We start from the raw sequence: 17,847 nt of genomic DNA on the forward strand, positions 1-17,847 counted from the left end.
GAAGCATTTTTAAAATTTGAACTAGCACCTCATGACTACACCACGTTATGTACGAGAAGCTGCAAAAGACACAGGAGCAAGTGGAATGTATAAAACATGGTGACATTAATGTTTAAGTAAATATAATGTGCGATACATTGCGTCACCAAAAATTATTGAGGTCAAGTACATATATTGCGCGATAAGTCGATATATTGATTATTGCGCGAGCCTAGTTCTGCTGAAACGTTCTTCATTTATTTCGGCATTGCGCTCGTGTAAGGAGACGTTGGATTTTACTATTTATATAATTCATAATACTGACCCCAACTTTTCTCTGTGTTTAGAAAATGTTTTATTTTGGTTTTATGTTTTGTCCGCAAATAAAACAGAAGAATATTATATTATTAATTTTATATTATTTTCGCCAAATATCGTATAAATAAATGTAAACATAGTAAAACCAAACAAGCACTGATCTAGTCAATAAATATTATATACAAATAATTTAATTTATTCTAATAAATTCCTTTAAGAATAAAATATTTGAAACAAAAACCTGTCTTGCGCCTCAATCAAAAAAGGCCGAATATATTCCTTGACTGTAGGTGGCGCTGTGCGATTATGTAGTTGGTTTGAAGTTTGAGTACACTTAAATGACATGACGTTACACACTCTTGTACAGTAGGTGGCGGTATGCACCTAAAAGTTGTTTGCAATCCGCCATTAACTAAGAGAAGAAGAAGAAGAAGAAGAAGAAGAAGAAGAAGAAGAAGAAGAAATCAGCTGATACGCAGGGCTGTAAACAGGAAACATGCTTATATTAAGATAAAATATGATTATATTAGAGTAACTAAACAACATAGTTTAGTTTTGTTAGGAATATTTTATATTTTTCATTTATATAATTTGTGACGCTGATTTGAGTGTAGTTTTAGCTTTTTGATACATTAAACGAGGAAGTTCCTTTTTGCTTTCCGCTACTTTTCTATTTAGTGTCCACATAACCTGATACATTACTGTGATATATATACTACTAAGTGCACGTTAAGGTGTCCTGATCTTTAGCAGGCATCTTTGTTATCATGGCTTCTTCGTTTAAAATCGGAGAGAGATTTCGGGAGAAGGCGAGAGATTTGCTGGAGAGAGAATCTGCCATATCAGAAGAGCTGAAGGAAGAATTGAAGGCTCTGACAGATCAGTCCATCATACCATTCAAGACTGTGAGAAAACTACACAAGCTTCTTCAAGAAAATGGTAAGAAACATGCACATTTTATAGAGCAATTAACGTTTTGATGTATTTGCTCATTACAAGCTGAGTGTCTTGTTTTTGTAGGACATCCAGTGTATCTTCATGAACTGTTTGAGGACAGCACACTTCATCTTCCGGAAGTCATCACACCTCCAAGGGTAAGTGAGAATACTTCATTACTATCTGTATTTATGTTCATATTAGAACTGATATTTTTCACTGTTTTAAGCTTGATAATCATAGTTATTTATTTCCACCCAACAGAACCCCCAGCTGGTGGCCCGCCTAGAAAAAATTAAAGCAAAACTTGCTAATGAAGAATATAAGAGAATAACACGGAATGTAAATCCACAGGTGAACGCTCTTCTACAGTCGTTATTTCAAACATGTGCTCTAAACATGTGTTTTTGAAAATCATGTCAGTATATTTACATTTTGCCCAACAGGAAATTAATCATCATGGAACTTTAGCAGATTTTGGACGACAAGGTCAGGATTTTCCCTTTTTCTCTTCTCATTTTCAATGTCTCTCTGTCTTGTTCATCTTACGTGTCATTTTGTATCATGCAGTGCGTTCCGTGAAGGCAGTTGTTGTTACTGTATTCAACTTCCTGGTAACTGTAGTTGCAGCATTTGCCTGTTCATATCTGGGCAGCCAGTATATCTTCACCGAGACGACAGCTGTAAGTGCACACAGCATTCACACCATCAATGCACAGTTAATGAGGTTAGGTGCTTTGGAACAAAACATATTTCTAATGTCTCTGTGTGTTTTCTTTCAGAGAGTAATAGCTGCAGTGATTGCAGCGTCTGTTGTCGGTCTTGCTGAGCTTTATGTTCTGGTCCGGACTATGGAGGGAGAACTTGGAGAGCCCTAATACCAACTAAAATCATCCAATATTTCCATATTTTTTGTGTCATCATCAATGTTTTTCTCTGTACAGCTGCTTTTTCAGTTTGCTTAGTTTCTCTCCAAATCAAAACAGTGAGGTTGAGTGATTAGTCTTGATCTAATATAGACTATAAAAGCTTTTACGAAGAAATCCTTTATACTGAAATGTGCAAGAATTAATCAGAAAGTTTAGAATTAATCGACAGTTTAATTAGTCAATTAAGTGGTTTTGGAAACCACTTCTTTGATCTCAAGACACTAGAAGGTACAATATGATCATGTTGTCTTGTTATTCACATCTATGTTCGTATTTATTTGAATGCCCTTTACAGGAGTGTTATTCTTTATTTCACTTGTGACTAAGAAACATTTGTGCTTTAATGTTTATTGCTGACTCATAAAATGTAGTGTGGGAAAAAGTCTTTTTTTACAAGAAAATAATAAAAAACATTCAAGCTAAGTTGAGTCAAAAGCAAAAAAAAAACATTTAAATCACACTCCATGGTGATGATCATTGTTGAGAGAGCAGCTTTGTTTAAACAGATTTTTACAGCATTTCCAGTTACAATGCAGATCCAGTGCTTACTGTATGTTGTGTACTGTTTGTCCTGCACATGCACCTGTGTATCTGAGCTTTGGCAAAGCCACAAAAACTCATTATAAAAAACAACCAGAAATGTGCAGCTCAAGGTGGCATATGAAACTTTGCTCTTATGCCACTCGAAATTAGAAAAAAGACAAAACAGTAATAAAAAATGTGCCAGTCTATTTGAGAACAAAGGATATATTGTATCTTATTAACTGTACATTGCTATTTCTTTCTATCTTTCATCAGTAAATATGAAATCTGCTGACAAATTTCTCAAATGTCCCTATCTTTGCAGTCTATAAATTGGCTCCATAATCCACTAGCCTAAAATAATAGTTCACCCAAAAGCGAAAATGTACTGACCCTCAGGCCATCTAAGATGTAGATGAGTTTGTTTCTTTATCAGAACAGATTTGGATAAATTTAGCATTACATCACTTACTCACCAATGGATTCTCTACAGTGTATAAGTGTCATCAGAATGAGAGTCCAAACAGCTGATAAAAACATCACAATAATCCACAAGTAATTTGCATGACTTCAGTCCATCAGTTAACGTCAAAAAGCTGTTTTAATAAACAAATCCATCAAGGCATTTCAACTTTAAACTGTCATCGCTTTTGGCCAAAATATGAGTCCATAATCCATAATAACACTTCCTCCAACGAAAAAGTCCATCCCCTGTTGTCCTCTCACATCCAAATCCACCAACATATTTGTTTAGAACTGTTTTCACTTGTAAATGGTGCTTGATCTGTGCAGCTTTCTTTCCTGATTCAGACAAGACAAACTTTTCACTTGACAAAGCAATATTATGACAGAGGACTCATTCCTCATGAAGTTAAAAAAGTTTTGATGGATTTGTTTCTTACAAACATGCAGACAAGACGTTAATTGATGGGTTGGAGTCGTGTGGATTATTGTGATGTTTTTATCAGCTGTTTGGACTCTCATTCTGACGGCACCCATTCACTGCAGAGGATCCACTGGTGAGCGAGTGATTTAATGCTAGATTTCTCCAAATCTGTTCCAATGAAGAACAAACATCTTGAATGGCCCGAGTATGAGTACACCGTCAGCAAATTTGAATTTTTGGGTGAACTATTCCTTTAACTTCAAGCTGTTTAGTAATAAATCAGAGGCCACCATTTCTAAAAAAAAAAAAAGAGCGTGCCATACACAAAAGCCATGTCAATGACCTTTTCTTGACTAAAATGCAACCGTAGAAGAGTCATGATTGAAATGGTGTGGGTTCCCGTGGACATTTTGCAACCCCATACCATAGTGACTATATCAAAGTTCAGTTTTGTCCAGCAGGAGCCAGTGCAGAGGGTTCAACTGGGGCTGAAGAGGCCGAGATCTCACTCAAACTTGCGCAAGTGGTTATATAGCGACTGGACGTAAGTAAAGACACACATGGGGTCTGGCTTTCTGCCCATCACCATCATGTCCTCCACTTCAATGAGCCTATCGCAGCCAGCTTTCTTCCTGGAAATACAGAGAAACAGATTTAACGGTTGGACGTGTATGGCTGTTTCTATTCATTCTCCATGTTCGTTGACTGTTTAAGTTAATATGAGTGTAATACATATGTTCAGATGACGTTGGTAGTGCAGTCATAGGCGTATGTGAATATTTCAGGATGTGGAAATTGGGACACAGGAGTTGTAGGAGCATGATGTCATGCTGCAGGCCAGGGCTGTCAGGTCGGAGTAGCCGTTCAAGGGGAAGAGGAGGTTCCTTTGAGCTCAACAGGGATTTGTTGGCATGCGTTAGTGGTTTAAGTGCGCTTTACGGACACCCTAGACTCAGACGCATCGGAAACTAAGTAACATTATCTTCTGTGCCCTACTGTGAGGTGATGTGGAGCACAACTGCAGATGATTTGTGTCAACTTGTGTCATGATGGTCGGGTCACGTTAAGTTCACATCTCATCTGTCCAGTCTATTTCTATTTAAAGACTTTTAATACTTTATTAGAGCTTTTAAATGAAAATCAATATGCTGTCTTTATTTACTCACCCGTATGTCATTACAGAATTTTATTTATTTATTTTTCCATAGAACGTAAAGGGGGATTTTTACAAGAATCTTTACAAAACTCTTTTCATAATGACCTGTTTTTGATAATTTTATGCAGATTTTTGTGTATTTTGGAGCTTGACAGACATTATGGGTTTGCATTTTTTTAATGTCATTTATACCTGCGATGGCAAAGTCATTCATTATTCCAGTCTTCAGTATCACATGACCCTTCAGAAATCATTCTAATATGAATTTATACCTGCGATGGCAAAGCTGAATTTTCAGTAGTCATTCATTATTCCAGTCTTCAGTATCACATGACCCTTCAGAAATCATTCTAATATGCTGATTTGCTGCTCAAGAAATATTGTTACTATTAACTATGATGAAAACAATTGTGCTGTTTAATATTTTTGTAAAAAAAAAAATCATATTTCTTGTTGTTTTTTTTCTCTCTCTGTCATCTACCCTTTTCAGTGACTAATGGGATGACAGTAAGACAAAGTACTCAACTTAAGAGGTTAAGGCACCATGAAGTGTGTTGACATCTCAATGCTATTGTGAAAAGGCTGAACAGAGTTGCCTTCATTCCAGTGACTTACTCTGCAGTGCTGAATGCCAACTCAAAGTTATGTTTGCGGTCAACAGGGGACAGGACATTGTAGTCAAACTCTGTGGGGAAGAAAGAGTGGACCAGGGCGCAGAATGCCATGCCGTCACTCCAGCTGGATGAGAAGTTTTGAATGTCGATGTTCTGCAGATTAACCGGAGAGAGTGAAGCTATTATATTTCACAGCACACTGGGGTTTTGCTCACATACCCTTCAACACAAAGTCAAAATTGGCTTTATTATTTTCTTAAATGTTCCTGGTCTCACTCAGCTTGACTCATCAGTGCATGTTATTCCAAAAAAACCTGCATTTGTAATTTATCAAATTAACTGTATAAAAATACAGATAAAAATATATATATGAATAAAAATATATCTATGCCTCACACACCTAAATCATATACGTAGGTAGGCGTAGGATATATATAGGGTTATTATATTTGATTAAAACTAAAATTATAACCATACATTTTTCACAAATAAAATAAACATTAACGGAAATTAAAATAAGATATGAAAAACGATTTTTGTAATGTGTAGTGCTATTTAAAGCACACAACAAAGGAGTATTATCCAAAAATAGTCTTTTAATTATTAATCCACAAGGAATATGCACAGGAGAATCACAGGAGCAAACGTAACACACACACAATTGTAAAGCAAAATAACCGGCAATGACTGAACAGAACAGGGAGTATAAATAAGTAGACTAATGAACTAATGAACGGCTGCAAATCATAATTAACATAGAAACAAATCAGGACTGATCAGAAACTAGGGCAACAGAACTAAACAAGGCAGGAGAACAGGAAGAGAGAGAAACACAACCAAAAGTCCATAACTGTGACAGTAGCTCCCCCTCCCTCCCAGAAGGCACGATGTGGGAGGGTGGGGGATCTGGAGGAGGATGCGGAGGACATGCAGGACAGGGAACCAGGGGAGGAGGTGGATGGAGAGACCAGGGTGGAGCTGATGGTGGGAGGAGCCATTGAGGGGCCAGGAGCAGGAGGAGCCAGGTGTTGGTCCAGAGACCAGTCAGGCCGAGGCCCCAGGGTGGAGTCGAGGGAGGAGCCATGGTAGAAACTTGGCAGACGACACCCTGGGGACGAGCGATGGAGACGGAGCCGCTGGAGGTGGAGCCAAGCAGACGGAGAGCCAGGGTGACACTCGAGGTCCGGAGGGCCAAGGTAGAGCTGACAGCTAATGCGAGCGAGGCAGAGACGGGGACCCGGAAGACCGCAGTGGAGCCAGAGCGACTGAGGACAACGGTGGAGCCAGAGGGATGGAGGGACGAGGCAAAGCCGGAGGAGTAGAATCCCGTAGCGGAGGAAGGTTGACGACTGACCAAGGCGGAGCCGGAGGGACGAGGGAGCCCAGTGGGATGACGGTGGAGACGAGGGAGCAAGGAGGCGAATCATAGTGCCCTGATGGTGCTGACTGAGGGTGAACTGAGGGACTGACAGGAACCAGTGGAGGCATGGCTGAGGAACTGGCTGGTTCTAGGAGAGGAGGCGGGAGAGGGAGGAAAATTAGGAGAACATGAGCTGGGCAGAACCAACGACAGCTCACCCTCAGTGGTGGGATGTGGGCGGGGCTTCCCTTCAAGCCGTCGATCTCCACTAGTACTCCCTCAGGCACGTGCAGTGTTGGCGGCTCACACACCTGGTCAGATGCATCAACAGCCTCTGTCTCCGGGGCGATGGGAGGCACAGTCGCTTCTCCTCGCGCTGGCTCTTCAGTTGCAAAGGGCTCGAGCTCTCCATCTGCGGTGGGCTCAGGCAGATGCTCCGTGCAGCTGAGTGGTGATGGCTGGCTGGGCTCTGGGTCGGGAGTGGGGCTGGAGATGTCCCTCTCAGCAGGGCAGACAGAGAAATATAGTCCATTACTCTCCAGCACCCTCTCCACAAATGCCCCGGACAGCTTTGCCTTTATCGAGGTGTACAATCTGATGAAATTAAAGGAGTACAGGCAGCTGTCCGGGAAATGTGTTAGGTAAGCAAGATCTAAAAAGTCCATTGTGTGGTCCTTGAGGGAGCGATCCTCTTGCTCCAGGCAGAGGAGCTTGACAGCAGACAAATCCATTAAAAAATAAAAAAGGACAAAACTAAAGGAGAAACGCCGTAAATACTCACTTTGTGGCCGGTTATTCTGTAACATGTAGTGCTATTTAAAGCACACAACGAAGGAGTATTATCCAAAAATAATCTTTTAATTATAAATCCACAAGGAATACACACAGGAGAATCGCAGGCCCAAATGTACCACACACAATGGTAAGGCAAAATAACCAGCAACGACTGAACAGAACAGGGAGTATAAATAAGGAGACTAATGAATGAGTGACAGCTGCAAATTACAAGTAACTATAGAAAATCAGGACTGATCAGAAACTGGGGCAATGGAACTAAACAAGGCAGGAGAACAGGAAGAGAGAAACACAACCAAAAGTCCATAACTGTGACAATTTTTAGATAGTTGCCAACATTTTTATTTTCATTTAGTTTAAGTTGATGCTCTAAAATAACTTAATATAAATATGTAAAAAATATACAAATGAAACACTAAGAAAAATGATAAAAACAACAAAATGACTCAAATTTTTAAATAATAAAAAAACAAACTATACTATAATGTAGCATCTACGTGATGCTAAAATAACACTGATTCTCTCTCTCTCTCTCTCTCTATATATATATATATATTCTTGTAAGTTTGAGTAGTGTGCTGAATTTATATTTTATTTAATTTAAGAATGTAATAAATCTTAAGGGAATAATAACGAATAACAATAGACTGGAAAAAGAAGGTATGATCCTTCTAGCATTATGAAAGGCATAGAACAATAATAATTTTCTTTGAGAGTCTGCAGACGTGATTTTGGTTGTCAGAGCAGATGTTTTATTGTTGTCTGGCTCTTATCTTCATATGCTGGAATTTTCTGTACACCTCATCATTTAATGGTATTCATTTTTCATCCGTAGCTGGCAAATCTGACAGGCTAAGACAGTATCTGTCACTGAGGGAAATGGAAACCGTCACGCGTGTTGTCAGCTGTCTGCTCTGGTTCTCATGTTTATGTACTACTCTCTCTTGACGCTAAATTAGGCTTGACTATTACATTGCTATCTCTAACTAAAGCCACATGGGCTGGTTTGCAAAGCCGCACTAGAGTCAAGCAGAATATATACACAGAGGAACACTAATACCACACATATAATGACCATTCACTCTCTTCCCGATGTTAATAAAGTTGATACGTTAAAGCTAATGAAGAGAACAACACTTCATAATGTGCTAAATCTTAAAATAACAGTATGAGAAGCCCTGTGATGCATGATAATCCTCATCCTATCAGGTTGAAGTGTTGTTAAACCTTTCATAGTTTTAAAACACTGGCTATGCTGATATGTGTGCAAAGCTCCCTTTTTTCTCCTGATTTGAGATAAATCCCATGATGTTTATGGAATGTCTTACCTGGTACCCAATGGTCTTGGATCGACACCATTCCAGAAGAATCTGCTTGATACTGCTAGCACTGGATACTCCAAAGCTTTGAGAACGTTTCAGCTTTGGTTTGGAATCCACAGGCTTGGGTCGACTGAGTTAGGTAGATCAATGCAAGAGGGGTTTTTTTGTGATTGACTTTTCAGAGCATGAAAAAAAGGTTGCTTAGACATGCAGGATGATTACATTACCTGTTGTTCTCAGAGTCCAGCCTCTCAAAAATGGACCTGCGAGCCTGGGCTCCAATGTTTCGAGGTAAAGTCTGGGACCTCACAAGCTCCCGTCTGCGCTCAATACCTCTACTGAAGGATAAATCTCCTGACATATCCACATTCCTGATACAAAGAGATAAAGATGACTCAGAAACGTTTCAGTTCTGTGCAATATTAACATTTTTTTGGCAACACTTCATGATAAAATTATTTATACATTTTGTATTTTTAAAGTTTTTATAGATTTCACAGTTGTCTAATCCAAGGGTGTAGGTTTGGTTTTAACAAAGCCAGGAGACTAATATAAACCCTATAACCATTTTAAATGACCATTTTCCTAAATTATGTTTTTACTAGGGACACTGTCTGCTTGAAACAAGACTTAACTCAACCACAGATGTGTACTAGACAGCATCACTTTTAATTAAATGTTACATAACATTTAAAAAATATATATTTAGTTTAGAAAGGGAAACAAAATATGTTTATTTTACAAAAAAAAACACAGGACAGAAACATACAATACTTATAAAACTTTACAATAAAGAATAATATATCATGACCTAGCAATGCGCAATTTTTTACAGCATTAATCTAATGCCGAGTTCACACTGTTTTCACACTGCGTGACTATCTGGGGTCGCATTCAGTTGCTGCTGTGTTCACATTGCACGATGGATTCACAGTCATGGACTTCTTTTGTGTTTTCAATTAGTTTCTGTCGTCCTTTGATTAGTTCATTCAGTTCACCTGTATTTGATTAGTTATCATCCTCACCTGTCTGTCCCTCGGTATCTCACCCTACTTAAGTTCCCCTTTCAGTTCAGTTAGCTGCTGGTTATTGTGTATGCTGCTGCTTGTTACCTTGTGTTTTGTATGAATCTTCATCATGTTGGATTACTAGTCAAGTCAAGTCACCTTTATTTATATAGCGCTTTTAACAATACAGATTGTGTCAAAGCAACTGTACAGCATTAATTAGGAAAATAGTGTCAATAATGCAAAATGACAATAGTAAACACAAATTTTTCAGTTAAAGGCAGTTCATCATTGAATTCAGTGATGTCGTCATCCAGCTCAGTTCAGTTTAAATAGTATCTATTAAATGTTATTTGGATTACCTTCATCTTCGTGCACCTCCTTTCACAAGAGTGTGACACTAATGCTGGGTACACACCACAAGATAATCGGGCTGATCTTGGGCCGATTTCTCCCCTTCCGACAATCCTAGGTAATGTCCCGATTATCTTGGTGGTTCTAAAGATTTTCTTATCAGATTTTCCTGTGGTGAGAGGTGTGTTAAGAGTGACTGAATCTGCTCGGAAGAACGTCGGAGGCGCCCCGATCACGAATCCTGAAACGATCAGAAATCCTGACGTGTGGGGGGAACATTGCGGCACACCACACACTAGAGGAACAAAACGGTTAAATCTAGGATTTTTTTGTCCTCATGTTTGTAGTCTCTCACATTTTGAAGATCTTATAAGATTTAAAAAATCTTTTAGTGTGTACCCAGCATAAGTTAATGCTAATTTATAAATATACCACTCTTCATTGTTATTTCATGTTTGTTTTCAATACGTCATGTTATTTTATACAACTTGGAGTGTCAAATAATACTTCAGAATACAGTTTGGGGTCAGTAGTCTATATATATTTTTAAATGTTTTTAAAAGAAGCCTCTTATGCTAACCAAAGCTGCATTTATTTGATAAAAAAAAACTATGAAATATTATTACAATTTACAACGGTTTTCTATTTTTAACATTTTAAAATGTTACGAATTTGTTCCTTTGATGGCAAAGCTGAATTTTCAGTAGCCATTACTCCAGTCTTCATTGTCACATGCTCATTTCATAATATTGTGCTCTGCGATATTTTTGTGGAACCTTTTTTTTTTCAGGATTCATTGAGTATAAAAGTTCAAAAGAACAACGTTTATTTGAAATAGAAAACTTTTGTAACATTATACATATTTTTGCTCTCAGTTTTGATCAATGTAATGCATCCTTGCTGAATAAAAGTATTTTTTAAATGGTAGTGTATGTAGACAATAACATGAACCAAGATAAATAAATGCTTCACAAAGAATTGCTAGTTCAAAGTTTATGATAACTAATGTACTAATGCTAACATATTAAACCTTATTGTTAAGTGTTGCCAAGACTATCTTGCTTAGTGGAATCATTTATTTGCGCTTAAGCATATTCACACTCGACCCACCTGTCTGTACTGTGTGGGAAGAGCCCAGAGTAAGTCACTGACTTGGCTGGAGCCGAAGATGCTTTCTCTGTAAGACAAAACATGTAGCAACACAAACAATGAGACAGACTTTGTGATAAAAGCACATGCTGTATATATGAGTCACAGAGAATGGTTGAATTTGTCCTACCACTAAGCCGTGGAGAGCCCATAGTCCTGGCAGGAGTCGGAGCCCATGTTTTCACAGACGATACTGTAACCACAAGACCAACACACACATTTAGGAGATGACAGCAGAAAGACTAATCTGTAGTAGCCTCAATTTGTGAAGTTGTGATAGTCATACCTGCATGAACAGGAGACTCTAGTTGTAGCTGGTTATCACTGGTGACCGGCTGACTGCTTGTCAGTGAATCTGTTACGGCTGATGGCATGGCTTGCATCGGGCTACCAGGTGACTCAGGACTTTTCATAACTGCGGAGTCAGCCACTTTGGTGGTTGCTGTGATGGGGAGGTGTGACATCGCCATGGAAATGGGGGCTGAGTGCTCCTGTGACACACCGTTGGGTGGTGAGCTTCTCCTCAAAGGCACAGTGGAGTTTTCTGATTGGAGAGATGATGGATTGTGGTCAGTATGTTACAACTGAAGCAGTATAATGGCTCAGTCACACCAAGAACAATAACTGTAAAGATAAATATTTTAGCATCCACACCAACACACGATAATGTTTTTGTTTATCATAAGAGCGCGTTACATCTATGCTGCCTGCCACTTTAAATGCTCCAGATCTTTAAAGTCTCCAGCTGGAGAAAAATTAGTTGGAAAAAAACATTCTGAAAGTGATTCCAATTAAATTGTTCCTCCTTGCTGTTATCAATATAGTTATGGTGTGGATTTCCATGTTCTCATAGTATTAGAATGGTGTGAGTTGGCCTTAAAAATACAATTCAGCAAAGATAATGCTATTAAAACTTTTCAGACAAATAAAAAAAAATTAACTACGTTATTTTCACTACCTGTACCCTTTTCAAATGGCATGTTTCTTGAACTGACTTAAGGGAACATAGTTCCCTGGTTTTTGTAATGCGCTGTGGGATTTTTAGGGAGAAAAGGATCTAGTGCGTTGGTAGAATTTTGCAATTGAGACATGCCTTAAAATAGCTGATGCGCTGGTCAGTGCCCTTACTAATGTAACAAGGGAGCCGATTGAGATGCACCCCATGCATGGTTTACAAGTAATTATGGGTAATACCTGTTGAGGATATGTGTCCATTCTCCAAGCCTTGGGAAACTGGTGCTGGATCCACTTCAATGGGCTCATCTCGCTCAATACTCTATTAGAGAGAGAAGCAGCATCTTTAAAAAGATTAATAATTTAATAACACTGTAAATGTAATCTTTAGCAGATCTCAGAATTAATATAAAAATTTTCATACTGTACATTATAACGCTGTGATGCCTAAAGTCATCTGTAGAATTTAAACACGATTGATAGATAAAACAGTGTGGCATTTTAATACCAGCCATTACATGAAAATAAATAGCTTTAAAACAAGCCCCTAAAAAACGAGTATCTTTCTCAAGAGGCCCAGTACCAAATGGATAAGAACTGAAACAGGGTAAGGAACACGAGACAGATGATGGGATTATCTAATAAGCCCTAATCAGAGCCATGAAAAGAGCCAAAGTGGCTCCAAATCAGTTCTTCAGTAGGGCACATTCTGCTAAAGCAAGTGAGTGATGTAATCTAATCAAAGACATTTGATGGGATTAGTGGGTTCACTAGGAAATCACTATGAAGGCCAGTAATGTTTAAAGAAGCCTATCCCTAGCCTAAGCCTTTGATAGAATCAAAGCTCTGGATCAGGGCTGATGTGAGTCATCAATAAAGGTATGGCTGCTTTGCTGGTCTATTTTAATCTTTAATAACCACTTGTGCCCTCTATGCACTCTTCTGTCTGACCTTAATGCAAGATCACATGCTGATATTAGTGCCTTGAAGTTACACGTTGTCACCGCCTTGCTTCATTTCCTTCAGACCTCAACCATTAAATAGTTATACAGATACAGATGTTTGGCTTTGGCTGCAATGAGCTAACCATTATAAAAGCAGATTGTCTCCTAAGGGGGTGACGGACAAGTTGTTTAAGGCCTGGAAGCAAACCAAACGAATGACTGTGCATGTTTAGATGTCTCTTGTGCTGTCATTAATTACCTGGCAGCTTATCAAAAAGCTCCTTTGTCTGCGGCCTGACCCTCACTAGTACATGCAAACACATGCTAATATGCTAACAAATGTGTCTTCATGCACAGGCTATTAGGAAGTGCTCATTTATGAGTGCAAATACAAAAACACAAGGATTAAAAATCAGGTATGCAATCAGTGCATTTTAAAAGAGAAATAAGTTCCTAGTGAGACTCAAGGAGTAATTGAACTGGAGGCCAGGTGACATCACATCTAAAGAATGCTGGAGGGGCGTGCAGTCGGAGGGGAGCAGCTGCCTGTCCCATTGAGAGAAGGAGATAGGGGGAGACAAAATTCACCCCAGCCATGAAACGTATCCAACTCTGATTTGCTCGCTGAACATGCAGGTTTTCGGTTCAGTGCAAACGTTTGGTGCTGGATTGCATCATGTGTCAGTCTCTCTAGGGGATATCAGCAGACTGAGTGATAGGGAACATGTATTATAGTGTTTTTGCGCAGCCTGAATTTGGAAAAACATTGCCTGCAGCCATTAAGGTTTGAATCTGAAATTCCTTCCAAATGCATTGGTTCAGACACTATTTTGGCACGGAGGTCACCTGCTGCTCGGCCCCTGGACTAAATTAAGAGGTGTAGGGGGGAATCTAACCACACCCATCTCATGTTCCGCATGCACTCACCCCAGTTGCTCTTTTTTTCATCCAGGAACAACACATTCCCCCATCCCAGAGAATGCATCATCACATTAATATAGAGGAGTAATAAAACAAGTGCAGGAAACAGGGAGGTGAGACAGAACATGTGGAAAAGCACTTTAGACTAAGGCTGCAACTATTTTGATAATCGATGAACTTCTTTAATTTATAAATTATTCGAGCATAGTATTGCACTGCTATAATAATATTACTTTTAATTTTGATTTTACTTTACAAACAAAGTTCTATCAACATAATCATTTAGCTGTTCAGCCCAACTTCAATCTTAAAAGAATGATTCATTCACAAATCTGACAATGCCATCGGGTTTCGGAGCAGATCAGTGAAGTTGTTAACTGCTGCAGTTGGATTAGATGAATTTACAAACGTTATTTGTGAACCTGTTCAACTGATTAATTGAAAAGACTGGCCTCAAAGAATGACATATTCACAAAATGGACATCGCTATCTGGTCTCAAACAGATCATTGAATCACTGACTTGATGACTGATGCAATCAGATCAGCGGAATTCACAAATGAATCATTCCTTGATATCTGCGAACTGGTTCAACTGATTCTTTGAAAATAATTGGCTCAAAAGAAAGATTTGTTCACGAACTGTACAACACAGTCAGGCATTGACTAATGACTATAACATTGAAAAGAGTTGTTAAATGCTGCGATTGGATCAGTCAAATTCACAAATGAACTGGTTCAACTGAATTATTGAAAATTATCGGTGATTCGTTCAGAAATCGGACATAGCTATTGGGTCTCAGAGCAAGTCTCAAGCAGATCATTGCGTCGTTAATTGCTGCAACTGGATCAGTCAAATTTACAAATTAATTAATTCATGTTATTTGTGAAACAGTTCAAATCGCTATTTGGTCTTGAACAAATCATCATTGAGTTGTTAACTGCTACAGTCAGTCAAATACACAACTGAAACATTCAATGCTATTGATGTGAACTGGTTCAACTGATTCATTTAAAATACCATTTTCAATATCAATTATCATCAACATGGCAATTTAGCTCTTCAGCCCGACTTCAGCCTGAGTCCTCTAGCCACACACAAGAGGGAAAAAAAAAATTTGGACAGTCCATCCTTTTGTCGCTCATCTCCTGTACGTGCAGTTCCTCCATAACTGAGGGCATTCATAGAAAATAAGGGTGCTTTTGACAACAGTGTTGTCTCTCAGACTATTCAAAACAGACCACTAGAGCACTGAATGCAGCCCCTTCAGAGACACAGTAATCACTCCTGCAGGTGAGAAGACAAGAAAAGGCCTTAAGGGGTCTTCAGTCCATTTGGTTTTTTCCCACAATAGGCCTACAAATACCGAATGCCTCTAAATGCGGTTACTATGTACAGTCCACTCAGACAATGGACTCCCCACACAGAAAGCCTTTCATGTGAGTCTAAATGTCCCTCTACGGCAAAAATAAGTATTTCCCCAGCATTCTGGCAGCCTGACTGTGCAATGCAGGGGTGCATAAAGGAATATTTTTCGGCGGATAATCACAAGGTTGTATTGTATATAATCTTGGAGTGATTTGTTGGTGAGTGAAATATGAGTGTGGCGGCTTGAGCATTGTTACTGCAAGAGAAAACAGAGAGCTGCTCTGTGTATGATTAGAGAAATGAATGCCAGTTTTGATGAAGCGCTGTGTGCGTGTGTGTGCGTGTCTGATTTTAAATGTATCTAAGGGGATATTCTTGCCTCACTGTGACATTTGAGATTCTTGGAACGTTGTGGTGGTGGGGGAATGGAATGGAACATTAACAACAATATAGGGCATGTTTGTGGGAGAACTCTAGAGGGTTCAGAGGACTAATTCCAGCCCCTGTCACTCAAATCCTACAGATAGCCAGCTCTAACAAAGCCCTCTCTGGTATTAATAAGCCATGCTGATAGTGCTATTTATATTTTCCAATGTACAAATAGCTGGGCTTACTTTTGGAGCAGGAGTGTCATGATCAGGAAAAGCAAACTGGATGCTGTTTAAGGTATAAATATACAGTGTAAAAAAATAAATATATAATAAAATAAATGTTTGTCCCCCCAATTTGGCTGAAAGTAATTTAAGGGTCATTTTTCCTGCTGTTAGAAAGTCAGAGAGAGGTAGAGTCTATAAAGCGGAGAAAGACAGGGATGGGATGCCTAGTTTGTGAGGGTCTTTGCTCTGTAATTTCCTTTAAAAACTCAAGTGTTTGTGAATAAAGAGGCCCAAACACCTGTTTTTCAAAGCCCCACACAGCCCGCAATTTCTCTCTTCTAACAGAAGAATGGAAAAAAACCTGTGCAGAGGCATTTGAACACTCAGCTGTGTGTGTGTGGACTACGAGAATTCCTCCTGATTTCTCAGGGAGTGGGTGTGCTTCATTTTCACTCCCACAATCACAAATGTACACTGTAAAAAGCCTTGTCTAGACCACATAAATTCAAGCCCTGAATCTGAACTTCTAATTTAATTTCATCGGTGTAACCAAATGTAGTCAAGTTTATTAAGTCATATTAAATACCATCCAGTCTGACCTTATCATGAATTATTAGGAGTCAGCATATTCAAGCTTTGAGGATTACTCTTTATTATTGGCTCGTTTTGCGTCAGACAAGACCAATTAAGTGATTTGTTAGTTTAAGATTTGTTCCAACTGGATTACTGAATCAGTAAGTTTAACTGGTGCAACTGAATTATCTGAATTCCCAAATGAATCATTCAGTGCTGTTTGTGAAACAGTTTACTGAAAAGAATTGGCTGAAAGAGGTTTGCTTGATTTCACAAATGAATTAATTCATGTTATTTGTGAACTAGTTCAATCAGATTTGTCTCAAAAGAATGATTTGTTCACAAATCAGAATTCTGGAATGTTTTTAAGTTTTTGTAGTTTGGTAAAGTTTCCAAAAATTAAAATACGTTAATATAGACTTGAGATATTTTGAAATCTATTTAACTTTGCTACTGTCCACCTGGTATTTTAAATGCTAACACATAAGTACATTTTAGGTTGCCTAACAAAACATTTCTACACCTCTTTGGTTCATGTAAACTGTACATTACTCATGTGTAAACATTAAAATCGTGTGTGTTCTGACGCATTGACGCAGGAGCTCCTAGACTCTTGAGAAACCTCTTCAGATTAAAACTACATGACCATGCAGCGAGTCCACTTCAACACGATTCGCTAAAGCACGATTGATGGTTTGTAGCCCAGAGGGACTTGCTACATCTACAGCCGCACCTGCAGATGGAGAACACAAATCTAGGCAGTGGTCAAACACACAGACCGTTTCAGGAGTTTGAACACAATATCTAAGAGCTTAAGTTGGTTTAGACTTTCTAGCACCAGCTGAGACACCAAGGGCCTTGTACTTTAATCCAGTGACACACACATGGGTGGATAGGCAAGGTATTGACTAAAACTTCTTCATCTAATTTCTCCCATTCTTGGCCCATACACATTCCTACAAGGCAGGACAATGGTTCCTGAAGGGCAGTGAGGTCATCCCGTAAACACAGAATTATTAACCTGTAACCACGGAGATGAAAATACATGGCATTGTCTGGAAGTAATTAGGAGAGCCAGGGGCAGCATGGGAACGGCTGGATGCCTTTCTCTAGCCCCCCATCCACAATCTATTCTCTCTTTTCCACCCTCCCTCTCACATTCCCT

General features: G+C 39.0%; 2 protein-coding genes across 3 annotated transcripts in view; one reads left to right on the forward strand and one right to left on the reverse strand.

Moving 5' to 3' along the window:
• The first annotated feature begins 655 nt into the window (after positions 1 to 655).
• Positions 656 to 2,592, forward strand: vma12 (vacuolar ATPase assembly factor VMA12). The gene is made up of 6 exons (XM_016488762.1): positions 656 to 1,236; positions 1,318 to 1,391; positions 1,498 to 1,587; positions 1,680 to 1,722; positions 1,804 to 1,916; positions 2,016 to 2,592. Exons 1-6 carry the CDS (start codon positions 1,065 to 1,067, stop codon positions 2,109 to 2,111), a joined length of 588 nt encoding a protein of 195 aa, XP_016344248.1. The 5' UTR covers positions 656 to 1,064; the 3' UTR covers positions 2,112 to 2,592.
• A 1,093-nt stretch (positions 2,593 to 3,685) lies between these two features.
• Positions 3,686 to 17,847, reverse strand: part of smtnl (smoothelin, like) — a 20,894-nt gene continuing 6,732 nt past the window's right edge. Inside the window, exons 3-10 of one of the 2 annotated variants that reach the window (XM_016488757.1) lie at positions 12,522 to 12,603; positions 11,614 to 11,871; positions 11,458 to 11,520; positions 11,289 to 11,355; positions 9,045 to 9,188; positions 8,824 to 8,947; positions 5,342 to 5,493; positions 3,686 to 4,202 (exon numbers count right to left, since the gene is read on the reverse strand). In XM_016488757.1, coding sequence (XP_016344243.1) covers positions 4,076 to 4,202; positions 5,342 to 5,493; positions 8,824 to 8,947; positions 9,045 to 9,188; positions 11,289 to 11,355; positions 11,458 to 11,520; positions 11,614 to 11,871; positions 12,522 to 12,603 — 1,017 coding nt within the window. In that variant the 3' untranslated portion in view covers positions 3,686 to 4,075. The remainder of the gene's footprint in view (positions 4,203 to 5,341; positions 5,494 to 8,823; positions 8,948 to 9,044; positions 9,189 to 11,288; positions 11,356 to 11,457; positions 11,521 to 11,613; positions 11,872 to 12,521; positions 12,604 to 17,847) is intronic. The other variant, XM_016488758.1, reaches the window with a different exon arrangement.

Source organism: Sinocyclocheilus anshuiensis, unplaced genomic scaffold (assembly GCF_001515605.1).
Source record: "Sinocyclocheilus anshuiensis isolate Anshui unplaced genomic scaffold, SAMN03320099.WGS_v1.1 scaffold1455, whole genome shotgun sequence".
NCBI classification, from domain to species: domain Eukaryota; kingdom Metazoa; phylum Chordata; class Actinopteri; order Cypriniformes; family Cyprinidae; genus Sinocyclocheilus; species Sinocyclocheilus anshuiensis.

Coding starts and splice junctions, on each gene's coding strand:
- vma12 (XM_016488762.1), top strand. CDS start 1,065: ATGGCTTCTTCGTTTAAAATCGGAGAGAGATTTCGGGAGAAGGCGAGA. Junction 1,237..1,317: donor CAAGCTTCTTCAAGAAAATG/GTAAGAAACATG, acceptor TTGTTTTTGTAG/GACATCCAGTGTATCTTCAT. Junction 1,723..1,803: donor AGCAGATTTTGGACGACAAG/GTCAGGATTTTC, acceptor TGTATCATGCAG/TGCGTTCCGTGAAGGCAGTT.